This window comes from Chiloscyllium plagiosum, chromosome 15, assembly GCF_004010195.1.
Source record: "Chiloscyllium plagiosum isolate BGI_BamShark_2017 chromosome 15, ASM401019v2, whole genome shotgun sequence".
In the NCBI taxonomy this organism is placed as follows: domain Eukaryota; kingdom Metazoa; phylum Chordata; class Chondrichthyes; order Orectolobiformes; family Hemiscylliidae; genus Chiloscyllium; species Chiloscyllium plagiosum.
Window position 1 is genome coordinate 59,505,488 of NC_057724.1, and position 19,516 is coordinate 59,525,003.

At 40.1% G+C, this 19,516-nt stretch overlaps 1 protein-coding gene across 4 annotated transcripts in view; it reads left to right on the forward strand.

The window, feature by feature from the left end:
- Nucleotides 1–19,516, forward strand: part of abcb7 (ATP-binding cassette, sub-family B (MDR/TAP), member 7) — a 96,269-nt gene that overhangs the window by 22,679 nt on the left and 54,074 nt on the right. For all 4 annotated transcript variants that reach the window (XM_043704999.1, XM_043704996.1, XM_043704995.1 and 1 more), the window contains exons 2-4: nucleotides 10,647–10,727; nucleotides 14,611–14,694; nucleotides 17,909–18,028. In XM_043704999.1, coding sequence (XP_043560934.1) covers nucleotides 10,647–10,727; nucleotides 14,611–14,694; nucleotides 17,909–18,028 — 285 coding nt within the window. The remainder of the gene's footprint in view (nucleotides 1–10,646; nucleotides 10,728–14,610; nucleotides 14,695–17,908; nucleotides 18,029–19,516) is intronic.

The window sequence follows — 19,516 nt, forward strand, 5'->3', positions numbered from 1 at the left end:
CCCCTCCCTCTCTCTCTCTCTCTCTCTCTCTCTCTCTCTCTCTCTCTCTCTCTTTTGAGGAGTAGCCTTGTCTCTCTCTCTGTCTCTCTCTCTCTCTCTCTGTTCTCTCCTTCTCTCTCTCTGTTCTTTCTCTCTGTTCTCTCTCTGTGTTTTGAGGAGTAGCCAAGTCTCTCTCTCTGTTTTGAGGAGTAGTCTAGTCTCTCTCGCTCTCTCTCTGTGTTTTGAGGAATCGTCTAATCACTTTACATTGTTTTTGGGTGGCATGTGACTGAGGGAGTGCTCGGGGGTTGTGTCTTGCTTGCACAACTGATTGATGTAAAACTCTGTATAAAGGGAGGATGGCTCCCTTGTTCAGGGAGCTTCGCTTGACACACTCAGCAAACATCATGAAGAGTATTACATGATCCTCCAAAAGCTTGTACTTGCTGAAATAAATCATGGCTGTTCACAGAGATTTGTGTATTACAGTTGCATCAAGTGTGTAAGAATCCCAAGAAGGGACCCTAACAGATTCTGGTCTACTGCTGCTCCTACATCTTATCATCTTTATGGTTCTTGCTTTGCGTACTGGTAGGCAATAGCATTTATAATGTAAGCTTGAAGAGTGAACTTTCAAGAATTTCTTTGGCATAGATCTCTATAAGCTGAAACTCTAATTATGGTGTTTGCTTACTGGATATACTTACTAATGCAATTTTGGCGCGCCAGGACTCTGAACTTTAAACTCAAGTTATATTTAATTGAAGATATTGTACATTCTTCTTCATTAAATTTCATGTTCCATTATGACAGGTTCTTGATGAGAATTCGTTCTGTTAAGGAAAGACTTGCATTTCTGTAGCACCTTTTCTGACAATTTGATGTCTCCGAGCACTTTACAACTGATGAAGTATGTTAGGAGTAATCACTGTTATTATGAAGATATACATCGGCCAAATTGCCCACAGCAAATTCCCACAAAGTAACAACTAGCTAACTTTATATTTTATGTTGATTTTAATGATAAACATTGGCTTGGACATATTAACATCCCTGCTGTTATTTGAAACAATGCCATGGGATTTTTTACATCTACATGGCACATAGAACCTTGGTTTGACATCTGAAAATGACCTGTTTTGTTCCAAAAGCCTGAAGTAGAATGTAAGCTCTCAAACCTCTGACTCAGGTGGGAGTCCTTTATAATTAACTATTAGAAGTATTTAAGCTTTATTGAAAATGTAGAAACAAACCCTATGTTGTACTTTTAAATAGTGTAGTTCTGCTGGTATAATCCCTTTACTAAATGTACCATTAGAAAACACTATCAGCAATAAATGCTGGAGAAAGTGTCTCAAACATTGACACAATCTGTGGTAAACAGTAATGTCTAAAATGTTATTAAAATGATGAAACCCTAGACATAGATTCTGTCTAATGCAGATTTCTGATGGAAGGCAAATGGACATTTGTAGATATAAATGCCACACGAACCAGAAAAAAATTGGAATTTGTATATGAAACCTTTGGAGTGAGAAGCATGCCAAGTCAGGATTTCCACCCAAGGCCTGAATGCCCTTTGAAATTAGCCTTTGCATTCTGTGCTTTACTTATCAGTCAGATTCTGTAGTCTTAAGCGTTATCACCTTTCCGCAGCAAAATAATAAAAGATATTACAAACGTATGACCATCAATATCATCGTGATAGGAGTGATGTCATTGGAGCTCCATTTGTATAAATGTTTATGCAATTGTTTCTGACAGGCAGAGAAGACATATTAAGGCAATTAATTTAGATTAGACTAGACTAGATTTCTTACAGTATGGAAGCAGGCCCTTCGGCCCAACAAGTCCACACCGACCCTCCGAAGAGTAACCCACCCAGACCCATTCCCCCTGACTAATGCACCTAACATTATGTGCAATTTAGTAAAGCCAGTTCACCTGACCTGCACATCCTTGGATTGTGGGAGCAAACCGGAGCAGACACTGGGAGAATGTGCAAACTCCAAACAGACAATTGCCCAAGGCGGGATTCAAACCTGGGTCCCTGGCGCTGTGAGGCAGCAGTGCTAACCACTGAGCCACTGTGCTGCCTGATTTCAGAGCAAAATGGTTGAAGTTATGTCTGAGGAGATCTGTTCAGTTCTAAAGTGAACAGTTTTTCTCTTAGAAGAAAAGCAGAGTTCAATCAAGGGACCCAGTCACCTCAACTGAAGTTTTTTTTCTACTCTATGGAATTTGCAGGTTGAATGAACGTGTAGAAGTCTTCAAATTGTTTGCATTGAGAAACTTCAGGCTGTTAGAATTGTGAAAGGTCCAAGGTTGCAGACTCCAAAAAGAATCTCACATTGTCTCTTGTCCACAGAAAAGGACTTGGAAAGAATCAGTGACATGAAAACTTAAATACTGAGATAAAGAAATATTTAACTCTGGGATTGAGTCCCTGTATCAGATCGTGTTGGGAAATGTGGTGAAACTTTGTTTTGATGTTTGCATTGAAAAGACTGAATCTTTTTCATCTTTCTCTGTTTTTGATTTGTAGACCAAAATAGGAAAAAAGATGCTGCTTTACACCAAGTAAACTGTGGGAGGAGATGTTACAGTTTTAACATGTTACTGGAACACATTGTGAGCTGCATTTACACTGTTGCTATGTTCAAGCAATGGGGAAGGATTGCTGCAATCATCAGCACTATGGGTGTGTACAGGGCAACTTTACCTAGAGACAGGCTGTTGACTGGCTGCTGGGCAAGTGAACAGGATTGTTATCATGTAGGAACAAATTATTGCAGATGCTCGAATCTGTACTGAAAACAGTAAATGCTGGAGATCACAGTCAAACAACAGAGAGCCAGCTAATGTTCTGAGGCGAGATGACTCCTCTTCAGCTCTGATGAAGAGTCATCTAAACTCAAAATGTTAGTTTGCTCTCTCGTCATGGATACTGCCCGACCCACTGTGATCTCCAGCATTTGTTGTTTCCAGAATTGTCATGTTGAGAACACCTGACCCACACAAATAGTGGTTTTTCAAATCTAAACAAATCAGCCTTTGGTGAACAGAACTGCAACAACAATCTCCAAACACTTAAAAAGACAACTCCCTCCCTCCCCCCTCCCTCAATTCGTGTTTTATTTTCCTGTGATTAAAACTAATTTATTTATAATTTTTTTTGTTATGTCAAAAACTGAAACCTGTTTAGTGTTTTGATAATCTTAGTTCATCAGACAGGAAAATTGGGGACTTTGAGTCTGTGATGTTGCAGCACTAGTGGGGCTCAATTATCAGTGTGTTTTCCCAAGTGGATTGTGACATTAAGATCTTCATAACATAGCTTTGTTTGTTTATATCTTTTGTGCAATAAACATATGTTCTGTTGTTAAAGCAGCTAAGTGTGAATGTTTCTGTGACGAACTTTCACAATAACCAATTTCTAATATTAAATGTGACTCATCAAGGCAGGTCTCATTCTGGGATCTGATTTGTCTGGTATTACTATCAGTGAGATTACAATAATGTCATTTTGCACATTTGGCTTTCTGACAGCAATCATCTTTGTCAATATCTTTGGTGTTACCAATGCCCAGTAATCAAACTAGAACAGCCATTTAAATACTACAGTCACAAGAGACCTTCTGAGGTTAGGAATCCTGCAGTCTGGAGGTCACCTCCTCACTCCCAAAAGCCTATGTGCCATCTACAGATAGAAAGTCAGGAGTATGACGGAGTACTCCCCACTTTTCTAAATGAATGCCCTCAACTTGACATCAATCAAGGCAAAGCAGCCAGCTTGACTGGCACCACATTACAAACATTCACACTCTCCATTTAGCAGTACCATGTACCATCTATAAAATGTACTTCAGAAATCCACCAAGGCTCTTTCCACAACTACAAACTGTGAAGACAGAAGATAGATGGGAACAATATCACCTGCAAGTTCTCCTCCAAGCCAGTAGCCATCCTGATTTGTAAATGTTCCAACATTCCATCACTTTTGTTGGATTAAAATCCTGGAATTCCTTCCTAACAGCATGGTGGGTGTATCTACACCAAATGGACTGCCTTAAAGAAGGCAATGTGAAAGCCCAATTAGAGATAGGGAATAAATGTCAGCCATACCCTATTTCCCTGAATGAATAAATACAAATGACTAGTTGTGGTTCTGTTCGCCGAGCTGGGAATTTGTGTTGCAGACGTTTTGTCCCCTGTCTAGGTGACATCCTCAGTGCTTGGGAGCCTCCTGTGAAGCGCTTCTGTGATGTTTCCTCCGGCATTTATAGTGATTTGTATCTGCCGCTTCCGGTTGTCAGTTCCAGCTGTCTGCTGCAGTGGCTGGTGTATTGGGTCCAGGTCGATGTGCTTATTGATTGAATCTGTGGATGAATGCCATGCCTCTAGGAATTCCCTGGCTGTTCTCTGTTTGGCTTGTCCTATAATAGTAGTGTTGTCCCAGTCGAACTCATGTTGCTTGTCATCTGAGTGTGTGGCTACTAAGGATAGCTAGTCATGTCGTTTCGTGAAATCCTAGAGGCATGGCACTCATCCACAGATTCAATCAATAAGCACATCGACCTGGACCCAATATACTGGCCACTGCAGCGGACAGCGGGAACTAAGAACTGGAAGCAGCAGATACAAATCACTATAAATGCCGGAGGAAACATCACAGAAGTGCTTCACAGGAGGCTCCGAAGCACTGAGGATGTCTCCTAGACAGGGGACGAAATGTCTGCAACACAAATTCCCAGCTGAGCAAACAGAACCACAACAATGAGCACCCGAGTTACAAATCTTCTCCCAAACTTTGAACAAATGACTAGTATATGTAAACTACCCACAGTGATGAAATTACTTGTCGTTTAATCATGATGAGGTGGCACCTGTGTACCCTTTAAGTGTCTTATAATTGCTTAGTGAAGTTTAAATAAGCAATCTCCCTTATACCTGAGATGCCGTCCTCTGGTTGCTTTTTAAAACCAACTTCATGTGCGCTTTCAGTGGCGCACACACCTGTTTCCTAGAAGTTTTACAACATCCCATCATAGAGTCATAGAGATGTACAGCATGGAAACAGACCCTTCGGTCCAACCCATCCACGTCGACCAGATATCCTAACTCAATCTAGTCCACCTGCCAGCACCAGGCCCTTATCCCTCCAAACCCTTCCTATTGATATACCCATCCAAATGCCTCTTAAATGTTGCAATTGTACCAGCCTCCACAACATCTTCTGACAGCTCATTCCATACATGTACCACCCTCTGCGTGAAAATGCTGCCCCTTAGGTCTCTTTTTTTATATCTTTCCCCTCTCACCCGAAACCTATGCCCTCTAGTTCTGGACTCCCCGACCCCAGGGAAAAGACTTTGTCTATTTATCCTATCCATGCCCCTCATTATTTTGTAAACCTCTATAAGGTCACCCCTCAGCCTCCAACGCTCCAGGGAAAACAGCCCCAGCCTGTTCACCCTCTCCCTGTAGCTCAGATCCTCCAACCCTGGCAACATCCTTGTAATCTTTTCTGAACCCTTTCAAGTTTCACAACATCTTTCTGATAGGAAGGAGACCAGAAATGCACACAATATTCCAACAGTAGCCTAACCAATGTCCTGTACAGCCGCAACATGACTTCCCAACTCCTGTACTCAATACTCTGACCAGTAAAGGAAAGCATACCAAACGCCACCTTCACTATCCTATTTACCTGAGACTCCACTTTCGAGGAGCTATGAACCTGCACTGCAAGGTCTCTTTGTTCAGCAACACTCCTTAGGACCTTACCATTAAGTGTATAAGTCCTGCTAAGATTTGCTTTCCCAAAAATGCAGCACCTCGCATTTATCTGAATTAAACTCCATCTGCCACTTCTCAGCCTATTGGCCCATCTGGTTCAGATCCTGTTGTGATCTGAGGTAACCCTCTTCGCTGTACACTATACCTCCAATTTTAGTGTCATCTGCATACTTACTAACTGTACCTCTTATGTTCGCATCCAAATCATTTATGTAAATGACAAAAAGTAGAGAGCCCAGCACCGATTCTTGTGGCACTCCACTGGTCATAGGCCTCCAGTCTGAAAAACAACCCTCCCACCACCACCCTCTGTCTTCTACCTTTGAGCCAGTTCTGTATCCAAATGGCTACTTCTCCCTGTATTCCATGAGATCTAACCTTGCTAATCAGTCTCCCATGGGGAACCTTGTTGAACACCTTACTGAAGTCCACTTGATGACATCTACTGCTCTGCCCTCATCAATCCTCTTTGTTACTTCAAAAAACTCAATCAAGTTTGAGAGATATAATTTCCCACGCACAAAGCCACATTGACTATCCCAAATCAGTCCTTGCCTTTCTAAATACATGTATATCCTGTCCCTCTGGATTCCCTCCAACAACTTGCCCATCACCGAGGTCAGGCTCACCGGTCTATAGTTCCCTGGCTTGTCTTTACTGCCCTTCTTAAACAGTAGCACCACGTTTGCCAACCTCCAGTCTTCCGGCACCTCACCTGTGACTATCGATGATACAAATATCTCAGCAAGAGGCCCAGCGATCACTTCTCTAGCTTCCCACAGAGTTCTCGGGTACACCTGATCAGGTCCTGGGGATTTATCCACCTTTAACCATTTCAAGACATCCAGCACTTCCTCCTCTGTAATCTGGACATTTTGCAAGATGTCACCATTTATTTCCCTATAGTCGATACCTTCCATATCCTTTTCCACAGTAAATACTGATGCAAAATACTAATTTAGTATCTCCCCCATTTTCTGTAGCTCCACACAAAGGCCGCCTTGCTGATCTTTGAGGGACCCTATTCTCTCCCTAGTTACCCTTTCGTCCTTAATATATTTGTAAAAACCCTTTGGATTCTCCTTAATTCTATTTGCCAAAGCTATCTCATGTCCCCGTTTTGCCCTCCTGATTTCCCTCTTAAGTATACTCCTACTACCTTTATACTCTTCTAAGGATTCACTCGATCTATCCTGTCTACACCTGACATATGCTTCCTTCTTTTTCTTAACCAAACCCTCCATTTCTTTAGTCATCCAGCATTCCCTATACCTACCAGCCTTTCCTTTCACCCTGACAGGAATATACTTTGTCTGGATTCTTGTTATCTCATTTCTGAAGGCTTTCCATTTTCCAGCCGTCCCTTTACCTGCGAACATCTGCCTCCAATCAGCTTTCGAAAGTTCTTGCCTAATACCATCAGAATTGGCCTTTCTCCAATTTAGAACTTTAACTTTTAGATCTGGTCTATCCTTTTCCATCACTATTTTAAAACGAATAGAATTATGGTCACTAGTCCCAAAGTGTTCCCCCACTGACACCTCAGTCACTTGCCCTGCCTTATTTCCCAAGAGTAGGTCAAGTTTTGCACCTTCTCTAGTAGGTACATCCACATACTGAATCAGAAAATTGTCTTGTACACACTTAAGAAATTCCTCTCCATCTAAGCCTTTAACACTATGGCAGTCCCAGTTGATGTTTGGAAAGTTAAAATCCCTTACCATAACTACCCTATTATTCTTACAGATAGCTGAGATCTCCTTACAAGTTTGTTTCTCAATTTCCCTCTGACTATTAGGAGGTCTATCATACAATCCCAAAAAGGTGATCATCCCTTTTTTATTTCTCAGCTCCACCCAAATAATTTCTCCGGATGTATTTCCAGGAATATCCTCCCTCCGCACAGTTGTAATGCTATCCCTTATCAAAAATGCCACTCCCCCTCCTCTCTTGCCTCCCTTTCTATCCTTCCTGTAGCATTTGTATCCTGGAACATTAAGCTGCCAGTCGTGCCCATCTCTGAGCCTTGTTTCCATAATTGCTATGATATCCCAGTCCCATGTTCCTAACCATGCCCTGAGTTCATCTGCCTTCCCTGTTAGGCCCCTTGCATTGAAATAAATGATGTTTAATTTATTAATCCTACCTTGTCCCTGCCTGCCCTGACTGTTTGATTCACTTCTGTTCTCAGCTGTACCCGTCTCTTTCCTCACTATCTCCCTGGGTCCCACCCCCCCACCTTACTAGTTTAAATCCACCCCAGCAGTTCTAGCAAATTTCCCTGCTAGTATATTAGTCCCCTTCCAATTTAGGTGCAATCCGTCCTTCTTGTACAGGTCACTTCTACTCCAAAAGAGATTCCAATGATCCAAAAATTTTAATCCTTCTCCCATACACCAGCCCCTCAGCCATGCATTAACTAGAGCCACAGACACTCAGTGCTGCTGTATTATTCGTACTTGCCTTAACTGCAATTTGCTGTCTTTGTTTCTGGCTCCCAGTATGGCCTACTCTTTCTCAGAACATTATATTTTTTTAAAAATTGCATTTATACAATGCTTCGTATAACTACAGGGCTTTGTGTATGGGAAAGCATGTCTCACTAACTTGTTTGAGTTTTTTGAAGAGATGACAAATGAGATTGACGGCAGAGCAGTAGCCATCGTCTGTATGGACTTCAGCAAAGCATTCCACAAGATTCCGTATGGTGAACTGTTTAGTAAGATTTGGTCAAATGGAATCCAGTGGAGGTAGCCAATTAAAATAAAATTGGCTTGTAGGTAGGAGACGTGGTGGTGGAGGTTTGTTTTTCGGACTGCAGACCTGTGCCCACAAGGATCGGTGGTACGTCCGCTGCTTTTTGTCATTTTATATAAATGATTTGGATGAGAATATAAGAGATATGGCTGGAAGTTTGCAGGTGACACCAAAATTGGTGGTGTAATGGACAGTGAGGAAGGGTTATCTCAGTACAATGGAACCTTCATCAGATGGGCCAACGGGCTAAAGAGTGGCAGATGGAATTTAATTTAGATAAATGTGAGGTGCTGCATTTTGCTAAGGCTTATACGCTTAATGGTAGAGCCCTGGGGAGTGTTGCTGAACAGAGACCGAGGAGTGCAGGCGCATAGCTCCTTGTAAGCTGAGCCACAGATAGACAGGGTGATGAAGAAGGCATTTGGTGCACTTGCCTTCATTGGTCATAACATTTTGTATAGAAGTTGGGATGTCATGTTGCAGCTGTATAGATTTTTTGTGAGACCACTTTTGGAATACTGTGTTCAATTCTGGTCACCCTTCTACAGGATGGATGTTGTTAAACTTGAGAGGGTACAGAAAAGATTTACAATGAAGTTGCCAGGGTTGGAGGGTTTGAGCTATAGAAAGGCTGAATAGGCTGAGGCTATTTTCACTGGAACGTTGGAGACCTGGGTAATTGTAAAGAAGGCATGAATAGTGTGAATAGCCAAAGTCTTTTTCCTAGGGTGAGGGAATCCTAAACCAGAGGGCTTCGGCTTAATGTGAGAGCAGTGCCTGTATGGAATGAGCTGCCAGAGACCGTCAAGGCAGGTACAGTTAAATATTTACAAGACAGCTGCATGGGTATATAAATAGGAAGGGTTTAGCGGGATAAGGACCAAATGCTGGCAAATGGAACAAGGTCAGATTATGATATCTGGTCAGTGTGGATGAGTTAGGTCGAAGAGTCTGTTTCCATGCTGTATGACTTGAGGCATCTTGAGAACTTTAAAATCAAGAAGGCACTTTTCTTTATGAAACATTGTAGCTGCTCTGACACAAAAAATTTGGTCATCAGTATTAGCAGAGCTAGCACTCTCAAACAACAAGAACCAGAAAATCAGTTTTTGCCATGGTCGATTTGAGGCACATTTGTCGGCTAGGATGCCGGGATAACTCACTCTCCGTGCTTCAGAATAGCGGCATGGGATCTTTTACAGAGCAATCTATGACAAGTTTTAGTTATTCTTGACATTTCTGGCTGCTGGCTTCTTTACGTGAAAGTCATAAAGTAGGCTTGGAAGAAGCAGGCCATAGTGTTAAAGTTTGACCTGGTGCCTAACCCAAACGTCTTGACTGGCTGCTGCCTTTTCTGGGTTTACTGACACTTAAGGCTGTAAAATCATTGCCGTTGTCTCTGCATAATACGTTGTACATACAAAATAGCTTCCTTTTATATAGCATGTAATCCAAATTATTGTGAGCTTTGCTACCAAGCTGCCGAGATTACTTTTATTGTAAATTGTATTCAAAGAGAATAATCAGCCAAGAGGATAAAGCTTATGAAGATTGCAAAACTATATGTTCTCTGTAACTGTTTCTATTTATATCTCTTTCTACATTGTGATGTCATTCTGTATTGGCCTTTTTAGAAAATGAACTGTATTCTGCACATACTTTAGCACAATACATCTCGTTTAAACAAGGTGCTTCTGTGATGCTTGATTTTTATAATTCTGGTGCTGAGGCATCAGTTGACATCTTGGTGTTGCTAAGTCCATTGTTCACTGTGGAAGAGACAAAATGCAATTGTTATTGGAAACATAAAGACACTGAATTACAAGCTTGAATGGTGTGCTTCAGCAAGATTTCAAATATTCAGTTGTGCTGCAATACTTTTGTTCACCTTATTAGCTACTAGATACTGTCTTAATAATCTCCATTTGACAAGTATTTCCACAGTAATTTTATTTGAGTGAACTTTACCTTATTAATTTTCTGCCTAATAAATGCACAGCTCCATCTCTATTTAGTAAATTGTCTTTGAAAACATTTGGAGTAGCTTTAAGATTTCGATTAATATTTTCTGTGTACGAAAAGTGCTGATGCTTCTTTTGTTTTGCATATAGACTTCTCCAACTTATTCAAGATTTGGAACCTTGCAAAATTTGAGGGGAGAAACTGGAAGGCATATATTGGAGACTACAAAGGTTGGATTTTAGTGCTCTGTCTTTAGTGTTCATAGGAATAAGTGGAGACAATTGTATGGAAGAAGTAAATTTGGCTAATTTATTTACCTATTAATGATTTTTTGACACTCCTCCATCTCCTACATAATTTAATTGCAGTCTGTTACAACATTCAACATTTTTATACTTGGAATGATGAGACTCCCTGTGGAATTTTCTCTCTTTGCCAGTTACTTCTTGTCATACTATATATGGTTTGACTAAAACAGTAATTCAAATAATTGGCTTGCATTGCCTCCTCCAAATTTTCCAAATGTTGGCCAATGAAGAGAAAAGAAAGAGCACTCCAGGCTGTTCCTAGAACACTCTAGCCATCAAATTTGGTGTGTAAAGTGGCCTGGCATGCCAAAGCTGCTAATGTTTAATCTATATGTTTGATTTAATTAATTTATTATAATCATTATTGAAGTATATCGCATTAACCATGATCAGGAAAGAGGAATTGATTTACAATTTTTATTACACCTTTCAAAATGAAATTACTAAAATTTATCCAGTGGGCATCTCCTATTGTTCCAACTTTGTGGTAAGGAATAATGTGTCTCACTGCAATCGGAGGAAGATGATCTGAGACTGAAAACCATGAAATTAAGCAGAAATTGGAGGTGTTTATTAATCTTCAAATCTTATTTCAGAAGTAATAGTGTGAAAGAGAAATTTTAATTTGTTACATTATAATAAATTAGTCTTTAATCAAGTGGCTATGTAGAGATTTGAATTCTCCCACTGAAGTTATCTGTGCAAATGTAAAACTTGTCTTAAAATTCCATTTTTTGATTTATAAAATTCAAGTTAACAATTTGATTCATTGTGCAGGGCAGCATGGTGGTTCAGTAGTTAGCATTGCTGTCTCACAGCGCCTGGTTCAACTTCAGCCGCACGCGACTGTCTGTCTGTGTGGCATTTGTACATTCTCCCCGTGTCTGCATGGGTTTCCTTCAGGTGCTCTAGTTTCTTACCACAGTCCAGGCATGTGCAGGCAAGGTGGATTAGCCATGGGAAATGCAGGGTTACAAAGATAGGGTGGGGGTTTACACACTCGTGGTCAGATGAAAGAATTTTAATAAAATAACTCTTCCGCATAATGCATTGTTGAACAAAGTACAGGTAAATCAATGATATTGTCTTTTGTTCTCTGTGGAATGGGATCTCTCAAGTGCAACATAAGGTTGAATATTACATACCCACACTGGTAAGCCAAGAGACTAGCTCACCCCCACAATGTGAAGGATGGGTGAATGCCCAAATTGGCACCATGCCAAACATTTTTAAAAAATAAATTAAGGTTCAGTGGAACTTGTTCAAAGCCTAGTTGACCTTGATAGTATGCTGCCCACTCAATGATTTGTTTAGCATAGGAGCAGCTGTGCAGGAGCAGGCAGTTGTTAGTTTTATAAAATGGATGGAGTGTGGAGAAGAAAGAAGGGTTATTATCTTCAGGGAGTGACACATCAAGAAGGATATTCCTGAAGGTGTACCCACCCACCTTCCCATAGTCCCTCCCCATTAGCTTTTCTTATCCTTCCCAACTGAAACTGTTGGACTTGAAGCATTCCCGGATCCATACTATATTTTCGAGGGCTTGCCTGACTAGAGAGCTTGTGGCACTCCCAGCACCAATGGAGCTGCTGACCTTTTAGATTGGTTGACAGCTTCTGAGAGTGGATCTTCCTGCTCTCTCCTGTGTCGAACTCTCACAATTTAGCCTAATCAGTGTATTATGACTGTAGGCAGACGTTTTTCATGGCAATGCAGTCACTCCACCCAGAACGTTCAGTCTGTGCTTTCAAATTAACTCTTTGTCATTTGCCACTACCTCCTGCCATGAATACTATCTGTTGTACTTAGTTTGGAGGCAAAGGGTTATGAGTGGAATTTGTCATTCAATTATTATTGTACAGTTCTGACACTTCAGACCAGCATTGGCATAGATTAAACACTTGCCCACTTCTGGACTATTATGCTTTATGAGCCAGAGATACCAGCAAGAAGGCTGAGTGATTTCTACCTGTCAATAATGAGAGCATTCTAAATGTAATATTTGTTATCAATATTAATGCTCTAGAACACCACAGTCACAATACACTGAGAAAACGTGGCTGCTGCCCCTGTTTTGCTCTTCTACTTTCTCATTCTCCATCTAAAAGTTTTTAATAACACTTGCCAACTGTTAAGTTTCTTTACTCATGGCATTCCTTTATTTAAAATAAAAGGCTGGACTGAAGTGAATTTCTTATTTAAGTGATGTATAAGCAATGCACCCAGGTTAATTTTCCTCTTTGATTTACTGCAAGGAGATAATCTAGTAAAAAACTAATTCCTGTTGAAATCACATTCATGGAGAGTGCAGCAGTGGATTGGAGTTTTGGTTGTGTTGCGTAATCTTATTATTGACTTTCTGATCATGTTTTTTTCCATTGATTAAACTTTCCTGTTTATCAGTGAGCATTATTTGCAATACTGGAGCTTTTGCTTGTTTATATTATAACAGCCAGGTGAAATGGGGTGATAGGTTTCCCATTTTTAGCATGTGGCTCTTGCTTTATTAAAATCTAATTTACAAGATCAAAATTAAGTAGACAAATTGCATGGGTGAAAGAGAAAATGTGTAATTTTATTACATATTAACCCCCCCAAAAAAATCAAGCAATCTAAACACAATTCCTAAGTTTAAAAGGAAGTAAGTCTAGAATAGGCCATACAGTTGAACTAAAAATTGTTGGTCTTTCAGGAGTTACCTGAGGCAAGTTTCTTAATTGTTGACTTGTATTTTGCAGCAGTGGCGAATTTTAAGACCTTGAATTTTCATTGAATGGTTGCCCCAATTGCTTCTATGCCGGGCACTGACTTGGCGATTGAGAAAAACCAGGAGAGACCATGAGCAGAAGTCAGCCATGTAGCCCATTAATCTGCTCTGCCATTCAGGGATCATGGCTAATCTGATAATCCTTAACTCCACATTCCCCATAACCCTTGATTCTCTTACTGCTTAATCTGTTAATCTTAGCCTTCAATATACTAAGTGATCCAACCTCAACAACCCTCTGCGGTTAAAAAGAAAAATTCCACAGATTCCCAACCCTCTGAGAGAAGCGATTCCTCCTCCTATGTCTTAAATGTGCAATCTAATATGCCCTCTGGTTGTCGACTCTCTCACAAGGAGAAATAGCTTTTCTACATGCATCCTGTCGTCGTCTAAGAATTTTGTTTCAATAAAGTCTTATTTTTGGATATTCCGACAAGTATTGGCCCAATCTCTTCAACCTTTCCAGATAATGTAGTGCCTCCATTCCTGGTGTCAGCCTTGTGAACTTTCTCTGGACAGCCTCCAATGCCAGTATATCTTTCTTGATATAAGAGGCCCAAAACTGTTCAGTATTCTAACCAGGGTCTGACTGGTGCCTTGTATAGTATTAGCAAAACCGTCCTACTTCTATATTCCTTTCTCAATGAAATAATAGCCACATTATATTTTCCTTCCCTATCACTGCTGAACTTATGCGCTAGCTTTCATGATTCGTGGACAATGACTCCCAAATTCCCCTCTCCTAACTTTCTACAGTCTTCCTCCATTTAAATAATATTCAGCACTCTTATTCTTCCCACCAAAGTTTCATTTCAGTTATATTCAAATCTACAGCCAAAACATGTGTTATGAAAACAGTTGGCTGTAGCTTTGAATATAACTGAAATGCAAGTTGGCTTGTAAGTGTGGTATTCAATGTGTAATGTCAATGAGTTAGTTTCTAATTTTAGAAATCAGTAACATAATTTCTGTTAATTTTTTTGACTTTTGGCTTTGTTCTGTATTTTCTTTCTTATAACTGCCTTGTTTTTCTTCCAGGGAACCCAGTGGTGGCAGTTTGCAGGTAAAAGGACAGACTGGCATGGGCATGCTGGTGGAGGCCTTCATACCGACCCCAAAAAAGTAACGTATCTGTTTGTTGTCTAAACTCTGAATGCAGTTTTATTTTCAAATCTGATTTGTCTTGTAGAGGGATATTGTTTTTATGAAATATATTTACTATCCAATTTGCATCTCTATGAATAATTTCAACGAAGCGTTTGTTAAGCACTTTTTAGTATGTTAAAGGTGCTATGTCAATGCAATTCATGAAATCTTTGTTGCAATCAATAATTTTTAAAGTCATAATTTTGCAAAGATGAAATAGGAGTGTCATTTGTGCATTTATACAAAAAATGTTGAGGAAGGGTAACAAATAAGTAATAAGATTTTATTCTTCAAGTTGTTTATTTTGCAAGTGAATGCAGCATTTTTATTTGGGAGGAAGGCTGGCCTAGAAACCTGATCTTGCAGTTCATGTAAGCACTTTGAAGATTGCAGCTTGTGCATCAATTTCATATGACTTTAATCTTCATCCTTTATGCCCCACCCTAGTATTAATGGAGCAATTGAAAAATCAGGTGAATTTGTCTCATTGGATAAGACAATTTAAAGTGATGCATCTTGATATACAATTGATTTTTGGTTCATTGCACTTCAAATTTCTTCTATCTTGTGTTTCTGATCTTTACAATTGAGTACTTTTATTCTTTTAGCCTTTAGAAGCCTACCCCTGAGTTTAGGCTAATATCTAAGTGATTTTCTTTACTCTGAAATAGAGACATTATATTTGTAATCGTTCATCCCTCTGGTGCAACATTTCTATCCAAGGATATTTGAAAGACGATTTTATTCAGCATTCTGAGTTGAGTTTCACCACATTTTCAGTTGAACTTCTTTATCTATAATTATTCCAAGTAATTGTTTCAGCTCCCCTGTGTATCCTCTAATTCACATGAAGGCATGCTTCTGTGGAAGCGATGAAAAAGCATACTCTGCCATTCTTTTATCCTCGATTAGATTCTTTTGTTTCTCAATTATCACATTATCCTTTCTAATGACTTAACTTTGTATTGACAAGATCCTGTCCAATTTCCTTTTTATTCCTTGCCAGTCTAAATTAATGTGTCCTTTGGTCTTTATAATCTTTTGCTTCCCCATTATATTTTTTCCATATATTATTCTTAGAATTAGTATAATTCACCACCTCTGACATATTTGTCCCTACCCAAACCCCATCAACTTTAATGTAGCTTTCTCTTGAGTGTGTTAATAGTCTGTTGATTCAGAACCCTTCAGAAATTCTTAGAAGTGACAGTTCCAAATAGCTTGTTTTGTGATTGGAAAATTGTGTATTTGCAATTAGAGTCATAGTTATACAGCACAGAAATAGATCCTTCGGTCCAACTCATCCATGCCAACACACTGTCCTAAACTGACCTTGTCCCATTTGTCACATATCCCTGAAACCCTTCCTATTCATGTAACCATCCAGATGCCTTTTAAGTTTCATAATTGAACGCACCACCACCTCTGGTACTTGTACCACATACCCACACCATCCTCTGCATGAAAAAGTTGCCTCTCTGGTCCCTTTTTAAATTTTTCCCTTCTCACCTTAAACCTATGCCGTCTGGTTTGGACTCGCCTACCCTGAGAAAAAGGATCTCGGCTATTCACCTTAAACAGATTCCTCATGATTTTATCAGCCTATTCAGCCTCTCACTATAGCTCAAACCCTCCAACCCTAGCTAAATCTTTCCTGACCCTTTCAGGTTTCACATCTTTCCTATATCAGGGAAACCAGAGTTGAATGCAATACCCCAAAAGTGGTCTCACTAATATTCTCTACAGTTACAAAGTGATGTCCAACTCTTGTACTCAATCCACTGACCAATGGAGGCAAGCCTGCCTTCACCACCCTGTCTATCTGGACTCCACTTTCGAGGAGTTATGCATCTGCACCTCCAGGCGTCTTTGTTCGGCAAAACTCCCCAGGAATGGATTTTATGGTCATTGATGGAACAACAGCACTCTGAGCTGCATTTTCACTTTCACTAAGTAAGGTGGAATTTTGTGCTAGTCAAAGAGGGTCTGCACATGTCCATCAATAGAGACATTTTGAAGGAGGGTCAACAAGTTATTGCTTTTAAGTATTCTCATAACAAACCAACAAATGAAGAGCTCAGTTTTCTCATTTTAAGCAAAATTTCAAAGACCGAAATAAACAATTCATGGAAATATAGGATTAAAGTCAAACCAAATATCATAAACTTGTTAAAACAAATTATCTTACTACATTTGAATTTGAATGTTTTATCATGATGGAGATATTTGATATTCCAAAAATTAGCTGTTCAGGGACAGTGTTTATTCAAACGTCACTCTGAACTTAATGCATTATTAAAAATCCAATTGTTCATCATTCAACAAATTTTTAGCTTTCTTGAGAGATTTTATCACAAATCTAATAGTGAAAAAGAACTTACTGTATCAGATCATTGATGATTGGATTGATAGCGTGATGTAGGACCTCACTGGGCTGTGTGTGGGGAAACATGGAATCACTGGCAGTTTCAGGATTTCCAGACTCCTGAAGTAGCTATCAGTTTGAGGAATGATCATAGCATATGCTAACCATTTCAATGTGATTAGATTAGATTACTTACAATGTGGAAACAGGCCCTTCAGCGCAACAAGTCCACACCGACCCTCCGAAGAGCAACCCGCCCAGACCCATACCCCTACATTTACCCCTTCACCTAACACTACGGGCAATTTAGCATGGCCAATTCACCTAACCTGCACATTTTTGGACTGCAAATCCTGTGCAATTATGTTAGTGTTGCTGACTGTTATTTTTAAGTCTTGAGTTTTGAAAGTTAGGTAAGTAATTATTTTGCAAATTTCAGCAAATTTGTGTTGCTTTAGCAAAGCAATGAAATATTTTTAAGGATTCAGAAGACCTACAATGTTGTTGTTCTAATCTTTTGAAGCTTTCTCGTCATTAAATTTCCTTGAAAAATTATAACTGGAAATAATTTTAAGCATCCTTCTCCATTTCTAAGTGTAACTACAATAATTTACTGGAAGACTTGGGCACCCAGCCATTAACGAAATACATACCAGTATAATTCTTACCACAAGGGTGACTCAGCACTTGCTGCGTCTGTTAAACAAGATCATTTGCATTGTCAACTCAGTAACCATTAGAAACCCAAAATGTTCATGTTTTTGGAGTTCTTTTTATCAAAATTGAAGTTTGAAAAAATACTAATTTTGTTAAATTATCTTGCAGTTGAAAGATGTTGATACAGGAACAATTCTTAGGGCTATGTTGACGTATGTTTGGCCAAAGGATAGACCTGATCTACGTACCAGAGTGGCTTTGTCTCTTGGCCTTTTAGGTGGGGCAAAGGTCAGTAATTTGTTCATATTTTGAGATATGCTGTGTTTGTAACTTTATCTTTGCAGTTTATTTTGAGCATTTTATTGTGCCTTCCAATTTTTAAAAATTTTTAAAATGTTAAATAATGTATCAAACTAAAATAAAAGGAGTGGACAGCATTTACAGAGAGATGGTCACTCTGCAGGCTAAGATTCCACAGGGGGAGGGATGACCACCAGGCAGAGAAAGAGGATTAGGCAGACACTGCACAAATAGCAATACTCTTCTAGATATGTTGGGGGAATGGCCTCAGAGGAAAATAGCAAGAGACAAATTTTTGGTAGTGTCTGCTGCATGACAGAGGAGGAATAATTGTGAGAAGGCTATAGTAATAGAGATTTAATCATAAAGGGGATAAATCATTTGCAGCCACAGAAACTATACTGCAGGGTTGTATGTTGCCTCCTTGGTGCTAGAGTCAAGGATGTCTTGGAGAGCCCACAGAATACTGTGGATTGAAATGATGAACAGGCAACAGTTATTGTACACATTGGTATTAATGCATAGGTTGAACAAAGCATGAGGTTCTAAAAGCAGAAAATAGGGAGTTAAGCATGTTTTAAAAAGTAGAACCTTGAAGATGGTGATCTCCAGGTTGCTATCAATCCCGTATGCTAGTCAGAAAATATAGTATGATGTTCCCTTTCTGGACCTGTCCACCTCCATCAATGACGACCGACTTAACACTGACATTTTTTACATGTTGGCTATATAGAATAGTCCATCTTCCGTAGTTACACCGGTACCACTCCCCATCTGTTCCTCTGCTACATTGATGACTGCATCGGCGCCACTTCGTGCTCCCGCGAGGAGTTGAACAGTTCATCAACCTCACCAACACATTCCAACCTCTCCTTAAATTCACCTGGACCATCTCTGACACCTCCCTCCCCTTCCTGGACCTCTCCATCTCCATCAATGACGACCAATTTAACACTGACATTTTTTACAAACTCACTGACTCCCACAGCTATCTGGGTTACACCTCTTTCCACCCTACCTCCTGCAAAAATGCTATTCCGTATTCCTGATTCCTCCGTCGTATCTGCTCTCAGGAGGTCCAGTTCCACCACAGAACATACCATATGGCCTCCTCCTTTAAAGACCGTAATTTCCCTTCCCACATGGTTGAAGATGCCCTCCAACACATCTCATCCACGTCTCACACCTCCACCCTCAAACCCCACCCATCCAACCGCAACAACAACAGAACCCTCTTAGTCCTCATCCTCCACCCTACCAACCTCTGCGTAAACCGCATCATCCGCCAACATTTCTGCCACCTACAAACGTCCCCACCACCAGGGATATATTTTTCAGCCTACCTCTATCTGCCTTCCACAAAGACCGTTCCCTCCGTGACTACCTGGTCAGGTCCATGCGCCCCAACAACCCATTCCTCCCCCACTGGCACCTTCCTCTGCCACCGCAGGAATTGCAAAACCTGCGCCCACACCT